The sequence below is a fragment of the Acanthopagrus latus genome, chromosome 7, assembly GCF_904848185.1.
Source record: "Acanthopagrus latus isolate v.2019 chromosome 7, fAcaLat1.1, whole genome shotgun sequence".
Taxonomy (NCBI): domain Eukaryota; kingdom Metazoa; phylum Chordata; class Actinopteri; order Spariformes; family Sparidae; genus Acanthopagrus; species Acanthopagrus latus.
The window spans coordinates 30,055,298-30,072,192 of NC_051045.1; the positions used below are offsets into that span (position 1 = coordinate 30,055,298).

At 41.2% G+C, this 16,895-nt stretch overlaps 2 protein-coding genes across 6 annotated transcripts; one reads left to right on the plus strand and one right to left on the minus strand.

Moving 5' to 3' along the window:
- Nucleotides 1–1,824: 1,824 nt before the first annotated feature.
- ccnq (cyclin Q) lies at nt 1,825–12,655 on the minus strand. The gene is made up of 5 exons (XM_037102715.1): nt 12,293–12,655; nt 11,365–11,548; nt 10,282–10,414; nt 5,956–6,174; nt 1,825–2,677 (listed from the first exon to the last, which is right to left on the minus strand). Exons 1-5 carry the CDS (start codon nt 12,438–12,440, stop codon nt 2,588–2,590), a joined length of 774 nt encoding a protein of 257 aa, XP_036958610.1. The 5' UTR covers nt 12,441–12,655; the 3' UTR covers nt 1,825–2,587.
- Nucleotides 12,656–13,794: 1,139 nt separating this feature from the next.
- On the plus strand, nt 13,795–16,392 carry cfap126 (cilia and flagella associated protein 126). 5 transcript variants are annotated; one of them, XM_037102710.1, is made up of 6 exons: nt 13,795–13,882; nt 14,455–14,583; nt 14,727–14,789; nt 14,989–15,063; nt 15,163–15,357; nt 16,101–16,392. In XM_037102710.1, exons 1-6 carry the CDS (start codon nt 13,880–13,882, stop codon nt 16,371–16,373), a joined length of 738 nt encoding a protein of 245 aa, XP_036958605.1. In that variant the 5' UTR covers nt 13,795–13,879; the 3' UTR covers nt 16,374–16,392. The 5 variants fall into 5 exon arrangements, with proteins under 5 accessions (XP_036958605.1, XP_036958606.1, XP_036958604.1 ...); XM_037102711.1 differs by lacking the exon at nt 13,795–13,882 and adding an exon at nt 13,911–14,070; XM_037102709.1 differs by lacking the exon at nt 13,795–13,882 and adding an exon at nt 14,052–14,070 and having other exon boundaries at nt 15,166–15,357.
- The last annotated feature ends 503 nt before the right edge of the window (nt 16,393–16,895 follow it).

The window sequence follows — 16,895 nt, forward strand, 5'->3', positions numbered from 1 at the left end:
AACCTAAACCAGTGGATAGTTTCTAATCATATGGACGCTGTTATAATGTGTAGTGATTGAGATCCTGACCCACCAAACATCCTTTAAAGTAACAAAGTTAAGTTTTTCCACGCTAGATTATATAAGTACATAATTGCCATCAGTAAACTGGACACTGTCTGACTCCCTCACTCTCGGGGACAGTATGTTTTCTGGGTCAAAATTCACTGAAATCTTGGTCGAGAGGGCTGAAGGTCGCGGTGATTTATATTCATCACAAACACTCGGTGAGTGTTTTTTTCTGACCGAGAGTCGGTAGGACAGGCAGGAGGACAGATGCTTCTCCACGTACAGCTGTGGTGTTTTTTTCCTCATCTAAGTCAAAGACAGTTACAGTTACTAAGTTACTTTTGTTTGGTCATGTAACGTTGCTTTGTGGCAGATTTCTCTTTATTAAGTTGAGTGAGGGATGTGTGCAGTTATCAGACTGTACGATCGACACGCCCTCGCTCCAAGCCGCCAGCTTATCCATTCACACTGGTTCAGTTCGCCAGTAGTACAGCCATCATTCTACCTCCAAACGGCAGTGTGAATGGGACAGCTGAGCCAGAGACAACAGAGAGAAGAGTAACTCCACATGTTGTCTCCAAGAGTTATGTTCCCCCAGAGTCGCTTGAATTTCTGGTCAATACAGAAAGCCATTTACTGATGGAGGGGTTGTCCAGGAGTGCACGAGTGCAGTAGCTGAACTCTTACTTGAGGGGAAACAGAACTAGAAATGTTATTTTTCACAAATGAAGTACTAAATTTTAAGCTGCACATTTTTTAAAAAGCTATTGTATTTATTTTCACTATTTTTAAATGCAGCTTTTCCCTTAAAGAGAGAAGAAAATAATACATACAGTATTATATATCTGTATAATTAAATGTTAAGTGACAATAAATTTTACTTTTACTTTTGAACTTACTTTTGATTTGACAGTCAATTCTTGATTACATGCAGACGATGATACAACTACTAGACTACTTCATTATATATCACACTGATTCAAATGTGGAGATGTGCAATAGTTTGAGATTTTAAGTTGACTGTGTTTGTCAAATTTCATTTTGTCAAATGTGAAGACAGTGCCAGTGTGGAGGCTTTTTGTTGAAACAGGAAATAATGATTATTTATATGTATGTATATTTATTTATTTATTATCATTGGTTGTAACAAGCAGAGAAGAAAATGAATCTGTCATCCAATTCACTGCATCTGTAACCTAATAGTTTTTTTGTGGTAGAAATATCAGTATTGGTACTGGGTATTGGCAAGTACAAAAGTGAAAATACTTGTACTCTGAAAAAAATGGTATTGGTGCAACCCTAAAAGAGAACATAGTCAGCTGAAATTGGGACTCAAACAAACATCACTGTCAACAATGCAATACACTAAAAAGTATTTCATAACTGGAACATTACAATGAACAATCACAGTATCTCTATACTCTTTATAGTCATCGCACTGCTCCAGAATGTTTGCATTAAATTCATGTTACTTATATCAAGTAAAACAAGTTCATGAACTGCAGTGTGTGTGTTCATGTTAGTGAAGGAACATGAAACCCAGATCAACAGTGTGGTTCACTGATGTGTTTTTAATAGTTTTTGACAAGGATGGTGCTCTATGGCACAGAGGATAGGGTCTATCAAGTTCTGATATGTAGACTAATTGATCTAAAAGTATTGAAATTATCAGGTTTTTTACATGACAAGTGACAAGAAGAAAACACAGAATACAATACACATATCCTTACCATGTGTCAGGATGCGGACTTGGCTTTGAAAAATACATAGTCTGAATCATTTTAACAGCAACTTTATTTTTACTAATTCATAGAAATAGCTCTGGCAATGGCAGGACAGAAAAACAAAACTTAAAATAAATCAAGAGCCACTTCAGCTGCCACTATAACCACCATGACATATCAACACTTATGGTTAATCCAATTAATACATTCACATGTGAATATTGTTTTCACACAATAATACCCGATGCCAAAAGGAGTTGAAATTTAAGGAAATGTTGCCCATATGTAAATATGTACAGAAACTGCATACAGATTCTCCCTGGATTCAAACGAAACAATACAGAGTTAACCTCAACTACCCATTCATTAATATTATCATACTAACGCAGAAATGTGTTATGAATGTGTAATTTAATAACGAGTATCTAACTGTGGTCACCATTCCCATTAATTCTTATGGATTTGTTGGAAAAACGTAAATTATCAAACAAGGTGCCTTACTTTACTTTAGATTTCCCCATTAAATCAATACAGGGGTATCCCTTGTTAAAACATCATGTATGGTGTGTGAAGAGATGTCTGGTGCTCAGGACGGGGATGTTTTTGGTGCAGCTGATAACATAATCCAGAGCACATCAGTATTCCACAGACCTGAGAGATCAGAGACCAGAAAGCAGGAAATGTCTCCCCAGGGTGGCAGGAATTGGTAGTGCAGGTATGTTTTTGTCACAGCTCAGAGACCATCTGGGGCAATACAAAGTGTTTGTCTCACACACGCATCTCCATTGTGTGTGGGGGCCTTGTAGGTGTGTCCTTCAGATACACTTAGCCTCCATGTCATAAAGATGAAGAAGGTCGGAGATCACAGCATCGATGTCTGCTTTGGTCACATCCTCACACAGCACCTACAAACACATACGCACAATACAGACTTCAACTCCATACCTGGTCTCAATAAACACTCAAACAGTGGACATCAGAGGTCCACACCATTTAAATGACCCAGATTTGAATTCCTTGAGGCTTGACGCAGAAACCCACAACAAATCTTGACTATTCTATTTGCATTTGGATAGTGTGAGAGAAGTCAAAGCACGAATAAAAGAGACCTAATTTGTAAAATTGTTTTGACAATGGAAAAATATTATTGCCTGTACCATTCAATTAATACTTAGTACATACAAAACACTTCCTACTGTGAAGACTGGCTGGGTGGCAGAGTGGTCATGTCGCTGTTGAAAGTGTACAAGGGTACAAACCTTGTGGGTGTGGCACAGCACAGTTCAGAGTTCACAGCTTTATGAAAACCATCAAGCAAAGGATGCCGACCCATCATTGCTAAATTCGAATAGTTTAAAACAAAAAGAATAGGTCAAAACCTCATTCAAGCTCAAAAAGCAATGTCCACGTGAAATAAATGAAACACTGAACTCCATCTTAAAACAAAACAAGCAAAACAACAAAAGTGCATTAATCATTTTTGACAAATCAATGGACAGATATTCCACAACTCCAACTCCGCGCCATGACAAACTTAAATAAACTTAAAGCTAGGGTCTGTAATGTTGTTCAGAAACACATTTTGTTATACTGGGTGAAATTGTCCTGCTATCCTGAGAGTAGTCAATACATTATGTATTCAGAAAAAGGAATGAAAATAATCAGACCTCTGTGGCAGCTGCAGGACTGAGAAAAAGCTGACTAATCCGTGCTATTCAGGCCAAATAGCATGGATTGCAGAAATACAGAGTTGCAGGAGAAGACGTTCATTTGGTTACAATGGCAGAGAATATGCAGCCAGCGTTACTTGTAAGCGCTCATCCCACTGAAAAGGCAAGGAAAAGAAAGCCTGAGGCAGGAAAGGCTGCGACGAAAAAGGCTCTGGATAAAGAAAGTCGGACCTGAGTCAACATCGGTGCAGCGGTGGAGACAACTGGGGCATGTGAAGGGCCTAAAAAGTTATACAGAGGTTGCTCTCTTTCTGTTGGACAGGGAATGATTTGTTTGTTTTGGGGGGTTTTGTTATTTTCATTAAATATGTAAGGTTTGCCAGGTAAGGTTAGCCCAATGCTAACGTTAGCTTCTTTGTGTGTTGTTTTTTGCCATGAGAATGACTAATGAGTCGGCCCAATTTCCACTGGATATGGTCCACTGCATTGCGGCTCCGATTTGGTTTTGCTCTGCCTTCCAACAATCCCCACCGGCTACGTTTTGAGTCCGTCACAGCGCAGTATGGTAACGTTAGACAGCTGGCCTCACGAGGCCGAGAAGTTCCCACGATAATCACATAATCACTCGCGACCGCAGTTATAGGTCTGTGTTATTAAAAACAACACGAAGTGTTCCCAACCGAAGGATCAGCAGAAGACGTTGTGTTTATCTCTTTTTTGAGATTTGTGTGGTGGTGTCAACACGGAGTGTTTTATTTTGAAAAGTAACCGGATGTTGTTTGTTATTTCAGTGCTTTACTTCCTGCTCCATGCTAAATTCAGCTGGATTGCTGCATCATGCTCCAGCATCTCCTGCATTTAATTACCCAAATGTACAATATTTATAACATGAGCACTTAAACTCTCTGGCGGGCACATAATGCCTGTGGTGGAGATGAGAGCATCCACTGTCGGTGGGGTGGAGAGGGTCGCAGGCAGGCACATAATGCCTGTGGCCGTGATGGTGGCCCTTGCTGTCAGCGGGACGGGAGGATGCAAGCCGGTGATGGAGGTCGGTTTGGCCCCACTGACCAGTGTCAACGGACTCTTCAGAAATTCAGACTTCACCCGGTGACAGTTGCTGTAACTGTCGGTGGTAAAGTGGACACTGCAGAGACGGGTCTTGGTAGTGATTTTGAACTCTCCACAGTAGCTCCTTTTGACAAAATCCATCCATCGTTTCCTTACGTTGTAGTCCGTAGGAAACTTAAATAAGGTAACGGCACCATTACCCTGCACACTGTGGCATCCAGGAAAGATGCACAAGCGATGTGGAGGAGACATGACTGGTTAGCTGAGTGGTTAGCTGGTAGCTAGCTTCAAACTATCGTAAGAGATGCTAGCCAAGACTGGAGGGTGAGCAGAAAAACCACGCAAGCTAATGTGCTGAACGTACTTATACCGCTTCCACAGCAGGGCTGGGTTTATGTTAATGATGGCCACGTTACGTAATGCGGCCATGATTTCTGACCCGCCCATTAAATCCTAAACACAGAAATTTTGAAACACAGTTTGTGAACCTAGCTCCACAATTGAATTCTAAATGGCTGAATGTAGGACTGGGCGATAAATCGGCAAAATCGATTAATTCGAGTTTTTGGTTTAGGGCCGACGCTACTTACAGGCTTCCGTAGTTCATAGAGGACTCCGCCCTCCTTGCATTGACTTTGCACAGAGAAGGAAACACAACATGCAGCGAGCCAAGAGTTCGTTCCTCAAAAGTCCCCGTCTCGTTAGTAGTTTGGTTCTGTAGCATCAGACCTCGAACAAACCAGCGTCCACTGCAAAGTTTGTTCATAGGCTTTTGCAACTAAAGGCAGTGGACCAACCCATTTATTTCAGAATCTCAAACAGATGCAAGTGGGACACTTGTTCACTGAGAAAACCGCAGCAGCCCACAAACACCCGCTATAAAGCAGCCAACATTCGCGGTATCGTGTAATAATTGTGTCCCGTATGACAAGAAGAGCACTCATCTATTTTATTTATCTATAATAATAATAATAATAATAATAATAATAATAATCACCATCATCATCAAAGTGATAATAATATTAATTTACTATTATTATTGTTGTTGTTGTTATATTTTATTTTATCTTGCTTTTTATTTCATTTACTGTGTTTAAGTAGCTGGATACGTGTGTGTCGGTTTGTGTGTGTTTGTGTGTGTGTGTGGGGGGGGGGGGCACTTTGTTCAACATTACGATGTATGAAAAGTGCTGATTAATCGATTAATTGATGTGTTTCCTGAGACACATGCACAATGATTCATCCAGCAACATACCTATCTATCCCCTTCCCTGTTTTCCTACTTATGCAGTGCTAATCAAATATCTACCCTTACTGTTATTTATATAATTGTTATTATTGAAGTACTATTTTGTATGTATATAGATAGATAGATAGATAGATAGATAGATAGATAGATAGATAGATATATAGATATAGATATAGATAGGGTGAACACCTACCTGCCACCACTCTTTCTGCCCAACTGGCAGCTCTACTCCATAGCTGTTTAGAGCCAGATACAGTGTTGCTATGGCAATGTGCTGGGGTATGTGGCGGATGCACATGGCTCCATGGTAACAATCTCGAAGTAATGCCCAGGAAGTCTCAGCGATGGGGGTTCGAGACCAAGCGTGGCGGTTCACAAGCGACTTCACAGATAGCAGATAGTGGAGTAAATACTGGTGAGAGAGAGAGAGAGAGAGAGAGAGAGAGAGAGAAAATACAATCAAATCCTATACAGTATGTTGTTTCTAATTGTTAAACATGTGAAATAACATGGGATTTACTGCAATTTATTTATAGACGCATGTTATTTGTACAAAAAAACATATCTACTAACTGCACTTTATTTTAAGACTACTTTTAGTGCGAGTGAGAGAGGGTTTCTGTAACCTGGTGCACTTTTGGAGAAAATGTGTTTTATTCTTAACATACAATTTGTGTATTCTGTCAATTAAAGTTTTAAGAAAGAAAATTAGAATCACCAAAGGATATTGAAATCAGTACAGCTCTACTCCAAACTAACTTTTTCCACTAGTAGCACTCATGCTGAAAGTTTTAGAAACACCAGCACAGAATTTAGGAGCACTTCTTCAATCATTATGCAACAGAACACATTCATATTTTTTCCCACTTACAGATAAATCCTTAGGTAGAAAATAGATCATTTATAGAAATAATGTTGGCTGCTTGCTTTGTCAGCAGAATTACACTTTTAATTGAGTGTCAATCTAGTTTTAAAAGGTAAGGTCACAAAGTAGTACTTTAAGTGAAAGTGATTTTCCATGATTTTTTAAAAGGGAGGCTGTAGCGCTTTCAAAAAACAGTTTACCATCCGTTGATAACAAAATGTTAGGAGCAGCAATTACATTTGCTTACTTTAATATAGGAACAAATTTACGTGCAGGGGCCATCAGCAAATCACAGACCCTATTCAGAATCACTTCAACTGAGATCATACAGTAGCTGTCAACACAAATACATGTCAACATTAGTAGTAACAGTGAGGGAAACTCTACAGTAAATATAACAGATATAACAGCATATGCACATGTAAGAATGCAAAATGCAAAACTATTCTCGATGCACCGTGACAGATCTTAATGTATGGCATTCTCAGTGATCAATATATTAATGCACATGGGTATTTTTTATCATTCACATTCCCCTTTGATTCAGAAAGTCCTTCCAACAATCAGACTAGAGCAGTCGACATAATGCTCAGCGTTCATAAAATCTGACATGTGCTCTGAAATGTCCATTTAAAAAAATACTTGAAAGTTTGTTTTTTTTAACCACTCACAAATGATCTCTGCCTCATTCTGACGTACCTCCTACATAAGTAACATTAAGCCTGATGTCGGCCCTCAATTCAGCTGAGGTCAGACAGTCAACAGTTGTACACTCTCGATTATGCTCTGTCTCTGCATCAATGAAGAGTCTTCCATGTAGCAGCCAGTGCTCACCTGTCCAGGAAAGACAAGCTGTGAAATAAGTGCCGATGAGTAACAGGGAATTGCAGATCTAGTGTTAGGCATTCTGTGAGGAAGGTTAGCTGTAATAGTTAATCTTGTCTCTATACTTTTTGGGTAAATTGTTGTGAAACTAAGCTAAGCCTGCATGAGGTTAATCTAGCTAGTCACTACAGCGTCAGGCCAGCTGAACGAAGACTGGCAAACAAAGACTTAGGGAGTCTATCTGCAACTTGAAGTACTGGGGGGGCTATGGAACTGCCAGTCTGAAGTCAAGAAGGCAGACACCATTTCAGCCAACGCCTCCCTGCAGACTATCCACTTCCTGGCCCTTACCAAGACCTGGATCACCCCAGAAAACACTGCCACTCCAGCTGCCCTCTCAACTGCCTACTCATTCTCACAATCCCCAAGGAAAAGAGGTCGAGGAGGAACTGGCCTCCTCATCTCTCCCATGTGCTCCTATCAGGTCCTTCCCCTGGACCACCTACCCAGATCTGCTTTTGAATTCCACATGGTTTCTGTCATACTTCTTTTCAAATTCAACACTGTGGTGCTTTGTCTCCCTCCCGGTCCTCTCTGTGACTTCTTTGAGGGGATGGTCACTCTCCTAAGCTGCTCCCCTGATGATGGCACGCCACTCGTTGTCCTGGGTGACTTCAACATCCTCCCAGAGAAGCTGCACTCACCTGAATTCATCGACTTCTTCTCCACTTTTGTCCTGACATTCTCCCCCCTCTCCACCCACCCACCGGGCAAACCAACTCAACCTTTGCACTCTCCGTTACCCCGCTCACTGTGTGTCTGACCACTGCTTTGTCACTTTCCCTTTCCCTTAAAATTCACCACCTTCCTCACCCCTACACCTCACACAGTCACCACCCACTGCAATCTGAAATCCCTCTCTCCTTCTGCTCTCTCCTCTACTGTTCTTTCCTCACTATCATCTACAGGCCAATTCACTAATGTCGACTGAGGAAGCCTCCTCCACTCTGCTATCCTCCCTCTCCTCCTCTAGACACTCTCTGTCCCCTCCCCTCCCGACTGGCATGTTCCCCACCCCACCTCAACGGCATCAGCAGCCAAATCTGCCTTCAAGTTCAACTCATCTGCCTCCAACCCCAGGAAACTATTCTCCTTATTCACTTCCCTCCTCACCCCTCCCCCTCCTTCCTCCCTCACTGCTGATAAAGACATCAGCTAATCATTTACTCCCATGCCCATCCAGAAAGCACCTCCTCTGACTCTCATCTTTTTCGATGGCCTCACCTGCTTCAGCCCTCTCTCCTCTGAAGATGTTCTCACCACTAGTGACGTCTAACCATGCCACCACCTGTTCCCTGGACCCGATTCCCTCCCCCCTTCTCCAAAACATCTTTCTGACATCCTGCCATTCCTCAACACTCTAATCATCTCCTCCCTCACTTCAGGCATTATTCCAGCTCTTTTCAAGACAGCCACAGTAAAGCCACTCCTAAAGAAACCCACCCTAGACTCAGCTGACATCCGAAATTACAGACCTGTGTCTCCTCTGTCACTCCTCTGCAATGTGCAGTCCATACCCAACTGTCCTCCTATCTTTCAGAAAATGACCACCTTGACCCTCTTCAGTCAGCCTTCAGGACTGGTCACTCCATTGAGATGGCCCTCCTCACGGTGACTGAGTCACTCAGTGCCGCCAGAGCCTCATCCCACTCATCAGTCCTTATTCTCCCTGACTTCTCCTGCATTTGACACAGTCAGCCACCAAATCCTCCTCTCCACTTTGGCTGAACTGGGCATTGCTGTCTCTGCTTTAAGGGGGTTCACATCATACTTGACAAATGGCATCTTTCAGGTCACATGGAAAGGCTCCTTGTCCAAACCCTGCTTTCTGGAAACTGGTGTCCCTCAAGGCTCAGTATCAGGGCTGCTTCTATTATCACTATACACTAGATCACTAGGCTTTGCAAGCACATTTCATGGATTCTCTTACCACCATTATGCTGACGACACCCAACTATTCCTCTCTTCCCCCCCATCCTTCTACAACACCTACGTTGCAACGCACATCTCAGAATGTTTGGCAGACATCTTTGCTTGGACAGCTGCGTGTCACCTCAAATGCAACCTTAGTAAAACTGAACTCTTCAACCTGGAGAAAGACTGCCCATACATGTACCTGTCAGTCACTGTCGAGGATGTCACAGTATCGCCTTCTTTGATGGCGAGGAACCCGGACATAATCCTTGACAACGGACTGTCCTGCACTCCCAACATCACTGCAGATTTGCCCTCTACAACATCCACAGGATCCAGTCTTTCCTCGCAAAAGACGCAACTCAACTCCTGGCCCCAGAGAGGGCACTTCGCTCATCTACATCGGCTGGCCAGGTGGTACCCCCATCCCTGAGAGCAAACAAAGCCCACTCAGCAAAGTCACGACTCTTCTCTGTATGCGTATGTCTTCTCTTCCATGTTCGTATCATTAGTACTTCAATCATAGCACTTATGCACTTAAAGAATCTTGGACAAATTGCAGTTGCGATCCTCAGATGAGTGCTTGACAACTGTTTATATATTTCCTTTTACTCTGTCAACAGTGATATGTTGTGGTTTCTCTCTTGTGACAAATCTACTTATTGCAAGTCACTTTGGACAAAAGCATCTGCCTAAAGGCAGCAACACACCAGCCCAACCGTTAGACTTAAGCGTTTGTAAAGAAAAACGTAAAGTGTAAATGTAAAATGTCTGCATCGAGATGCATCTTATAATCAAGAAGTTTCCACACCTGTAGCGCACATGCACAAACACTCAAATGCACACAACTCCTACCTTGTGAGGGTGTTCAAAGGAGACATGAAAGTTGAGCTGCCGGAGAATAAGGAGCTCACACTGCACCACACTGTCCCTCAAGTCCCAGAACTCCTTGTCGCACTCTAGAGGAGCACTGCCACTGTTGAAATACCTATGAGGGAGGAGTGGAAGCAGGAGGGGAAGGTAGAAGGGAGGTACAGGTGGAGAGCATTCAAGGCAACCATTTTGAACAATGATGATATAAGGTTTCCTGTTTTCAGGACACCCTGCTGTAAAACTTAATCAAGCATCTCAACTACTCTTAGGAACTTTGTTGTTTTGTCCACCCAAAAACCAATGACCAAATGATATGACAATTAATGTCACATTGATAAATTAATTTCAAATACAGACACTATCTTTCCTCAGAATATCTTGCTGCACTTTTAAAGCCAAATTATTTTGTGAATTATTCGATTGATTAGTTGATGCACAAATACCCAATAATACCTAATACCCACAAATACCTAATAATGAACAGCCAGTGAATGCAAAAATTTCACTGGCTCCAGAGGTAGCTGGTTTTCTTGTCTGGTTTTGGACTGCTGGCTGGACATAACATATAATGAATACATTAATTTAGGCTGAAATATCCACAGATATTATTCACTATTCTCAGACATTTATAAATGTATATATGTATATATATATATATATATATATATATATATATATATATATATATATATATATATATATATATATATATATATATATATATATATATATATATATATATATATATATATATATATATATATATACACATACACACACACACACACACCCCTATATCTATCTATCTATCTATCTATCTATCTATCTATCTATCTATCTATCTATCTATCTATCTATCTATCTATCTATCTATCTATCTAAGCCAACAGACGTAACTTTCAACATCTAAAACCTGACTCTGTTTTTAAGTTAGAGACCTTTTTCTCTAATCTTTCTCACTGGATAATAATAAGATGAATTTGTGTACTTTATGAGAGCAGTATTTTGCTCTCATCAGTGTCAGTCAATTAATCAACGTGGATTTACAGCAAGCAGGCATATTACCTATGGCTTACGTTGATTATGTCACGGGTCCTGATGTGCTGCTCCTCCACTTTGCCAGCCAGGTACACACAGCTCATGGCCACCAAGTAGGGTTCATACGCACGTATGCTGACACGTTCAAAGAAACGGTGATACAACACACATGCTGTGGCCACGGGCACTGAGCGCATACCCAGCTTCACCCCTGTGCAAGGAAAGATACACTTGTTCTGTAATCAAATTTGATGGTTCATCATCTTTGACAGATTTATTTTCACATATTGTCATCTAATGTAATCTACTTTCTATGTAATCTGTTTGATTATGATAATCACACAGATTCGCCATTTCATTTTACTTTATTATTCATTTGAATCACTGAAAAAAATTCGAGGAAGCAATTCAAAATTCTAGCAAGTGACTGGCAAAATTGTGGCTAAAATGTCAATTTCTATCTTTCTTAGTATTATCTCAGTCTTCTTCCACCATAATACACATTAGTGGACCTAAACAATCAAAAGTGTAGAGGCAATGCTAAACGCAGTTTAAGTGCTGTTTGGCAGATGAAATGAGTGGTGAATTTAACTACACACCTAAATGATCTCGCATACACTGCAATGTCAATTTACGTATTCTTTCTATATGGGACAGAGAAACATTTCATGACAAAGACATATGTCCAACTTTGTACCAGCAAATCACTGCACTACTGCCAGTTTTAAGAAATTAAATACAGCGGAAGCAGATATGATTAAAGAATGTAAATGATCATCAAGCATGAATGGGCATCCAAACGTTGACTTAATGCCGATTTAAAACAGTCCTAAATTACAAATCTAACTTTTGTTCCAAATTTAGGATAAGTCCTGGTGAAAGAACTGCACTTCCATGCAGTATTGACGTTACTATTAGCACACACAGTTTCGTCACGAAGTTAATTTGACGCTACCTGTCTCCATAACGAATCGACAGACACGAAAGTGTGTCTTTATGTCCTGGGCAGGATCGGACTCTCCATCCCCGCCTAGATCTCTCCTGAATGCGAGGAGCAGAGGTCCGTCTGCAGTGGCAAGTAGACTAGAGGACGGACCCTCCATGGCTCAAGGACCATCAGCAGTAGCGTTATTCTCTAGCTTTGTACGAAAACGACTGTCTACAAGGGTCGACAACAAACTAAAACGACTATCAGCCTGACAGTGACGAGTTATGCTCCGGAAGTGCTGGTGCATGTTCCTCAAGAAACGAACTGGGACTCAGAAGTGGTACGATGCTCAAGAAAGTCAGCTGGACGTCGTTACAAGCTTCCATTTTGTAGCTTGCGAACTATAACTGCACGAGGCGCGTCAATTGACGGAAGACGAGTAACTTCCGGACAGAGATACCAAAATAAATGTCGATTGTGACTCTTTCTTGAAGAGACGAAATGAGAGGTTACTTTGTTTCATGTGCAAAAACACATTGAAATGGAGGCTGTGTTAGCAAATAAAATAATACGTAATACGATATCTCAAGACGGTAGGTAAGCAAAGTTGGATCAGAGATGGTTCAGTTACAGAGCATCTTTAGTCTGTTACTTTCAGGTTATCCTGCCAAAGTAAAAGTCATGAAAGAGGACGTGACCATAGACATATATATGGGTACGGAGCCCCTGCAGGTGACATGGATGGTTTTTTTTATTATCTTGCGCGCGTCTTACTGTCTCGCACGCGCGCGACTTTGTATTGCGCGTGCGACATAGGAAGACGCGCGCGAGAGATAGTAATTAAAAAGTGCAGTCGTTAAATGCAGCCTTATTATCATGGATCAAGACCACCTCATAACTTTATTTGATTAATAAAAGTTAATAAAGTGTCTCATTATTGTTACTGTGTAACGGTAAGGGGTACATGTAATAGGTATTTTGATGATCCGATGAGTGTCCAGGTGTAGGTTTTATTAGCTGAGTTGTCAAGGTAACAGCTTGGTTATGAAATAAGGTTGCAGCAGTGACTACTAGCAATCAGGGCAAACGATTTACAATGGATGCAGGTGCATATAGTATCATATTCATGTGAAAGTTGTGACAGAAAACCTGAATTTACTACAATACCTTAAGTTTTCCATGACATTCTCACTCAGACCACATTCTCTTGGCTTTCACAGTGACACTAAACACGTTTGGGTGTGTTTGTGTTCTGTTTTTTCAGATATACTATTGCGCTTTACTAGTGATCGGAAGGTCGCTGGTTCAAATCCCGGCTCCGGGCAGGGCTGAGCTGCATGTCGAAGTTTCCTTTAGCGAGATACTGAACCCCACAATGCTCATCAGTGAGGGCCCTGCGATGAGCTGGCGACTTGTCCAGGGAGTACCCTGCCCTCGCCCTGAGACAAGGCTGGGATTGGCTCCAGCAACCCCATGGAAAGGGATAAGCGGTTACGGACAATGAATGACATGACATGACATATTGCTTTTTTATGCCACAAGGGGGCGCTGTTGTATAAGACAAGTCGAAGTTGATACGCTGTAGGTCAGAGTGCAACAACATGGCGACTATGTATGGTACGTTACCGAGAAGTCTGTTACAATTTAAGTTGTTGAAGTAAATACCACTTGTTCATTATTCCAGCGTCCCATCAATGTTGAGTTAACGCCCCAACGTTCACTTCATTCAATCATTTGAGCCAGAGTGCCACTGCGTCTTACTTACTTCGCGTGCGCGAGATACAGTAGATCGCACGTGCGTGATGGTAAGTCGTGCGTGCGAGATAGTAACTGGCACGTGCGATAGTAAATCGCACAATAAATAAATAAATAAATAAATAAGTAAATAAATAAATCCCTGTCATCTCCAGGGCTCCGTAAATGACTGCAATAAATGTTTAAGTTTGGTTTAGTTTAGTTTAACTCAAAACACAATAGAGAGTACTACTATACTATACTTGGTATTATATAAGTAGCATGTATATGAACAGAGACTCATTAATCGGATTTCTTTTTCAGCTAACGTTAGTTTTAATTTGTTGATGTTGTTTGTTTAGTGTGTGTGTGTGTGTGTGTGTGTGTGTGTGTGTGTGTGTGTGTGTGTGTGTGTGTGTGTGTTTATGCCCCCCATTTATCTATGATGCACCTAGTGTAACGTTACGAAAAGTCTAACGCCGGGAGAGGGCGAGCGTTGTTTGTGTTGCTATGCAACGAGTCAGCAGAAAAAGTCGCGGAGGCAGACAGATGCAGAAATGTCGTCCAATTATTCAGCAAACCAGGTAAACATATGTGTTCTAATTATGGAAACATCAGACATTTGGCTGCTCTTTTATATTTTAGAATTAAAAAATATGTATGTGTATATACATATACATATTCGCATTCATTCTGACACGACCTGGTTCACACTTTTCATCCTCAGTATGACAGCGCTTTCAGGTCGCAGAGACTGCAGAACTGGTGTGAGACTAAGTGCTCCAATCAGGTAGTTCACTTTGGTTTTATCAGCAGTCCTGTCTTGTTGTATTAGACTAGTTGTATTTCACATTACCTTGTAGTCTGATGAGCAGCATTGTCATTACAATGCTCACCTGTGTGTGTGTGTGTGTGTGTGTGTGTGTGTGTGTGTGTGTGTGTGTGTGTGTGTGTGTGTGTGTGCGTGTGTGTGTGTTGGGGGGATGTAGAGACCTACTGCACATGGGGGTCATACCACCTTCACTTCAGATAATAGAGGACACCTGCTACCAGGGGTGGTAAAAGTGAGCTTATCAAACCTCTTTTTGTCTCTTCTTTAAAAATCTCTTTCTGTCATGGTGAATTGATGTATGACTCATATGTCTCTGTGTATGATGGTTTAGCAGGGCAGTGCATGGCCAGAATTCAAGGGGACCTGGGATCTACCTGCTCGGATCCCAGCCCACCGTATTAACCCTACAAGCCGCTCTGTGGAGGGTCTTGACAGGCTGAAGTGCTGGGGCTTTGACCTACAGCACACTGGGACATCTCAGCTACACAGCAAGAACAAATATGTCCCGAAGAATGTTGGCATGCAGGTGGGAACTGCAGACTGTTGTTCAGGCACACCTACTTTTTTTTAAAATTCTTTTATTGTTTCCTGGTACAGCTTGACTGCTTTGACCTTTAAGCTCAATCTTAACAGTGATCAGCAGGTTTGACCAATGTTTGAGCAGTCCCTTTCAGGCAGGGAGGTTCTTCACATTCACATGTGTGAATAATAATTTTATATATATATATATATATATATATATATATATATATATATATATATATAGTGTTCTCACATGTAACACTGACAAAAAATGGAGCATGCTCTTAATAAAAGGGGTGCATTTGGAAGCACTTTCTTTTCCCTAAAACTTGATCTTAGAAAACGTCTGAGGTCATCAAAAACCTGTATTGGTTAAGCCTGTTAAAGGGCAGAGCAAATTTGACAGAACATTTCTATCTTCATATTTGAAGCTAAGTTTTCAAAATCTTGAAAGCAAGATTTAACTACTATTGTGGCCACATGAGACTAATGGCCATTACACAGCAATTCTCTAATGTGAGCTAAGACTAGCCACCATAAGCTTTACTGGACAAAGTAAGACTGTAGAAGCAAAGCTCCTGAGCATACTGAAATGAGCATGTCTTTTCAACTCTAATGAATTTTACTTTTTACTTGTAAGAAGGAGAATGTGTTCATTCTTAATGTGTCATTCCTATTTTTACTGAAAATTGCCCCCATGTCGTTTAGATCTGCTAAATGACCTTTTTCTGTTCTTATGCCTTACAGACCAATGGTGATGTACAGTGGAATGCTGCTGCTATGTCATCTGCAGCTGAATCCCAACAAGCAACTCAGAGCCTCCCCATCCCTGGAGCCAGCCAAAACCATGACTCACAGGCAGCTGTGGTAGAACCCATTGGTCAGCCTGATGAAGAAAAACTGGCCAGACAGGCTGCTGAGCCAGTGCAGAGGGATGAAGAGAAGCCAGCTTTGAGGCATGCTGCTGGAGAAGGAACCATAACTGGCGAGAAGAGAAGAACAAGCAATGTTGTAGAATAAAAAGCTCTCTACAACTGTATCTCTGACCTGTCTGGTGTGTACCTTGGGCCTCTTGATGCTGTTTGTTCACTAATGTTCTCTAACAAACCTCTGAGGCCTTCACAGAGCAGCTGCATTTACATTGAGATTACATCACACACAGGTGAACTCCATTTACTAAGTAGGTGAATTTTGAAGGCACTGGACACTGGTTGTACTGGAATTTATTTAAGGGTACCAGGGTAAAGGGGGATGAATACTTTTGCACACCATACTTTTCTGTTTTTTATTTGAAAAAAATAAAATAAAACCATGTATCATTTTTCTTCCACTTCACAATTATGCACCACGTTGTGTTGGTCTATCACATAAAATCCCAATAAAATACATTTATATTTGTGGTTAAAACATGACAAAATGTGGAAAAGTTCAAGGGGGGTAAATACTTTTGCAAGGCACTGTGTCAAGTAAAATAATGTGTAATGCATTCATTATTTTTGAGTAACTATGGCACACTGAATACAAATAACCGCCTCTCATGTG

Coding starts and splice junctions, on each gene's coding strand:
- ccnq (XM_037102715.1), bottom strand. CDS start 12,440: ATGGAGGGTCCGTCCTCTAGTCTACTTGCCACTGCAGACGGACCTCTG. Junction 10,415..11,364: donor ATAATCAACGTAAGCCATAG/GTAATATGCCTG, acceptor CCTCCCTCATAG/GTATTTCAACAGTGGCAGTG. Junction 2,678..5,955: donor GGCAGAAAGAGTGGTGGCAG/GTAGGTGTTCAC, acceptor ATGTGTTTGTAG/GTGCTGTGTGAGGATGTGAC.
- cfap126 (XM_037102710.1), top strand. Junction 14,584..14,726: donor CCAATTATTCAGCAAACCAG/GTAAACATATGT, acceptor TTTCATCCTCAG/TATGACAGCGCTTTCAGGTC. Junction 15,358..16,100: donor CGAAGAATGTTGGCATGCAG/GTGGGAACTGCA, acceptor TATGCCTTACAG/ACCAATGGTGATGTACAGTG.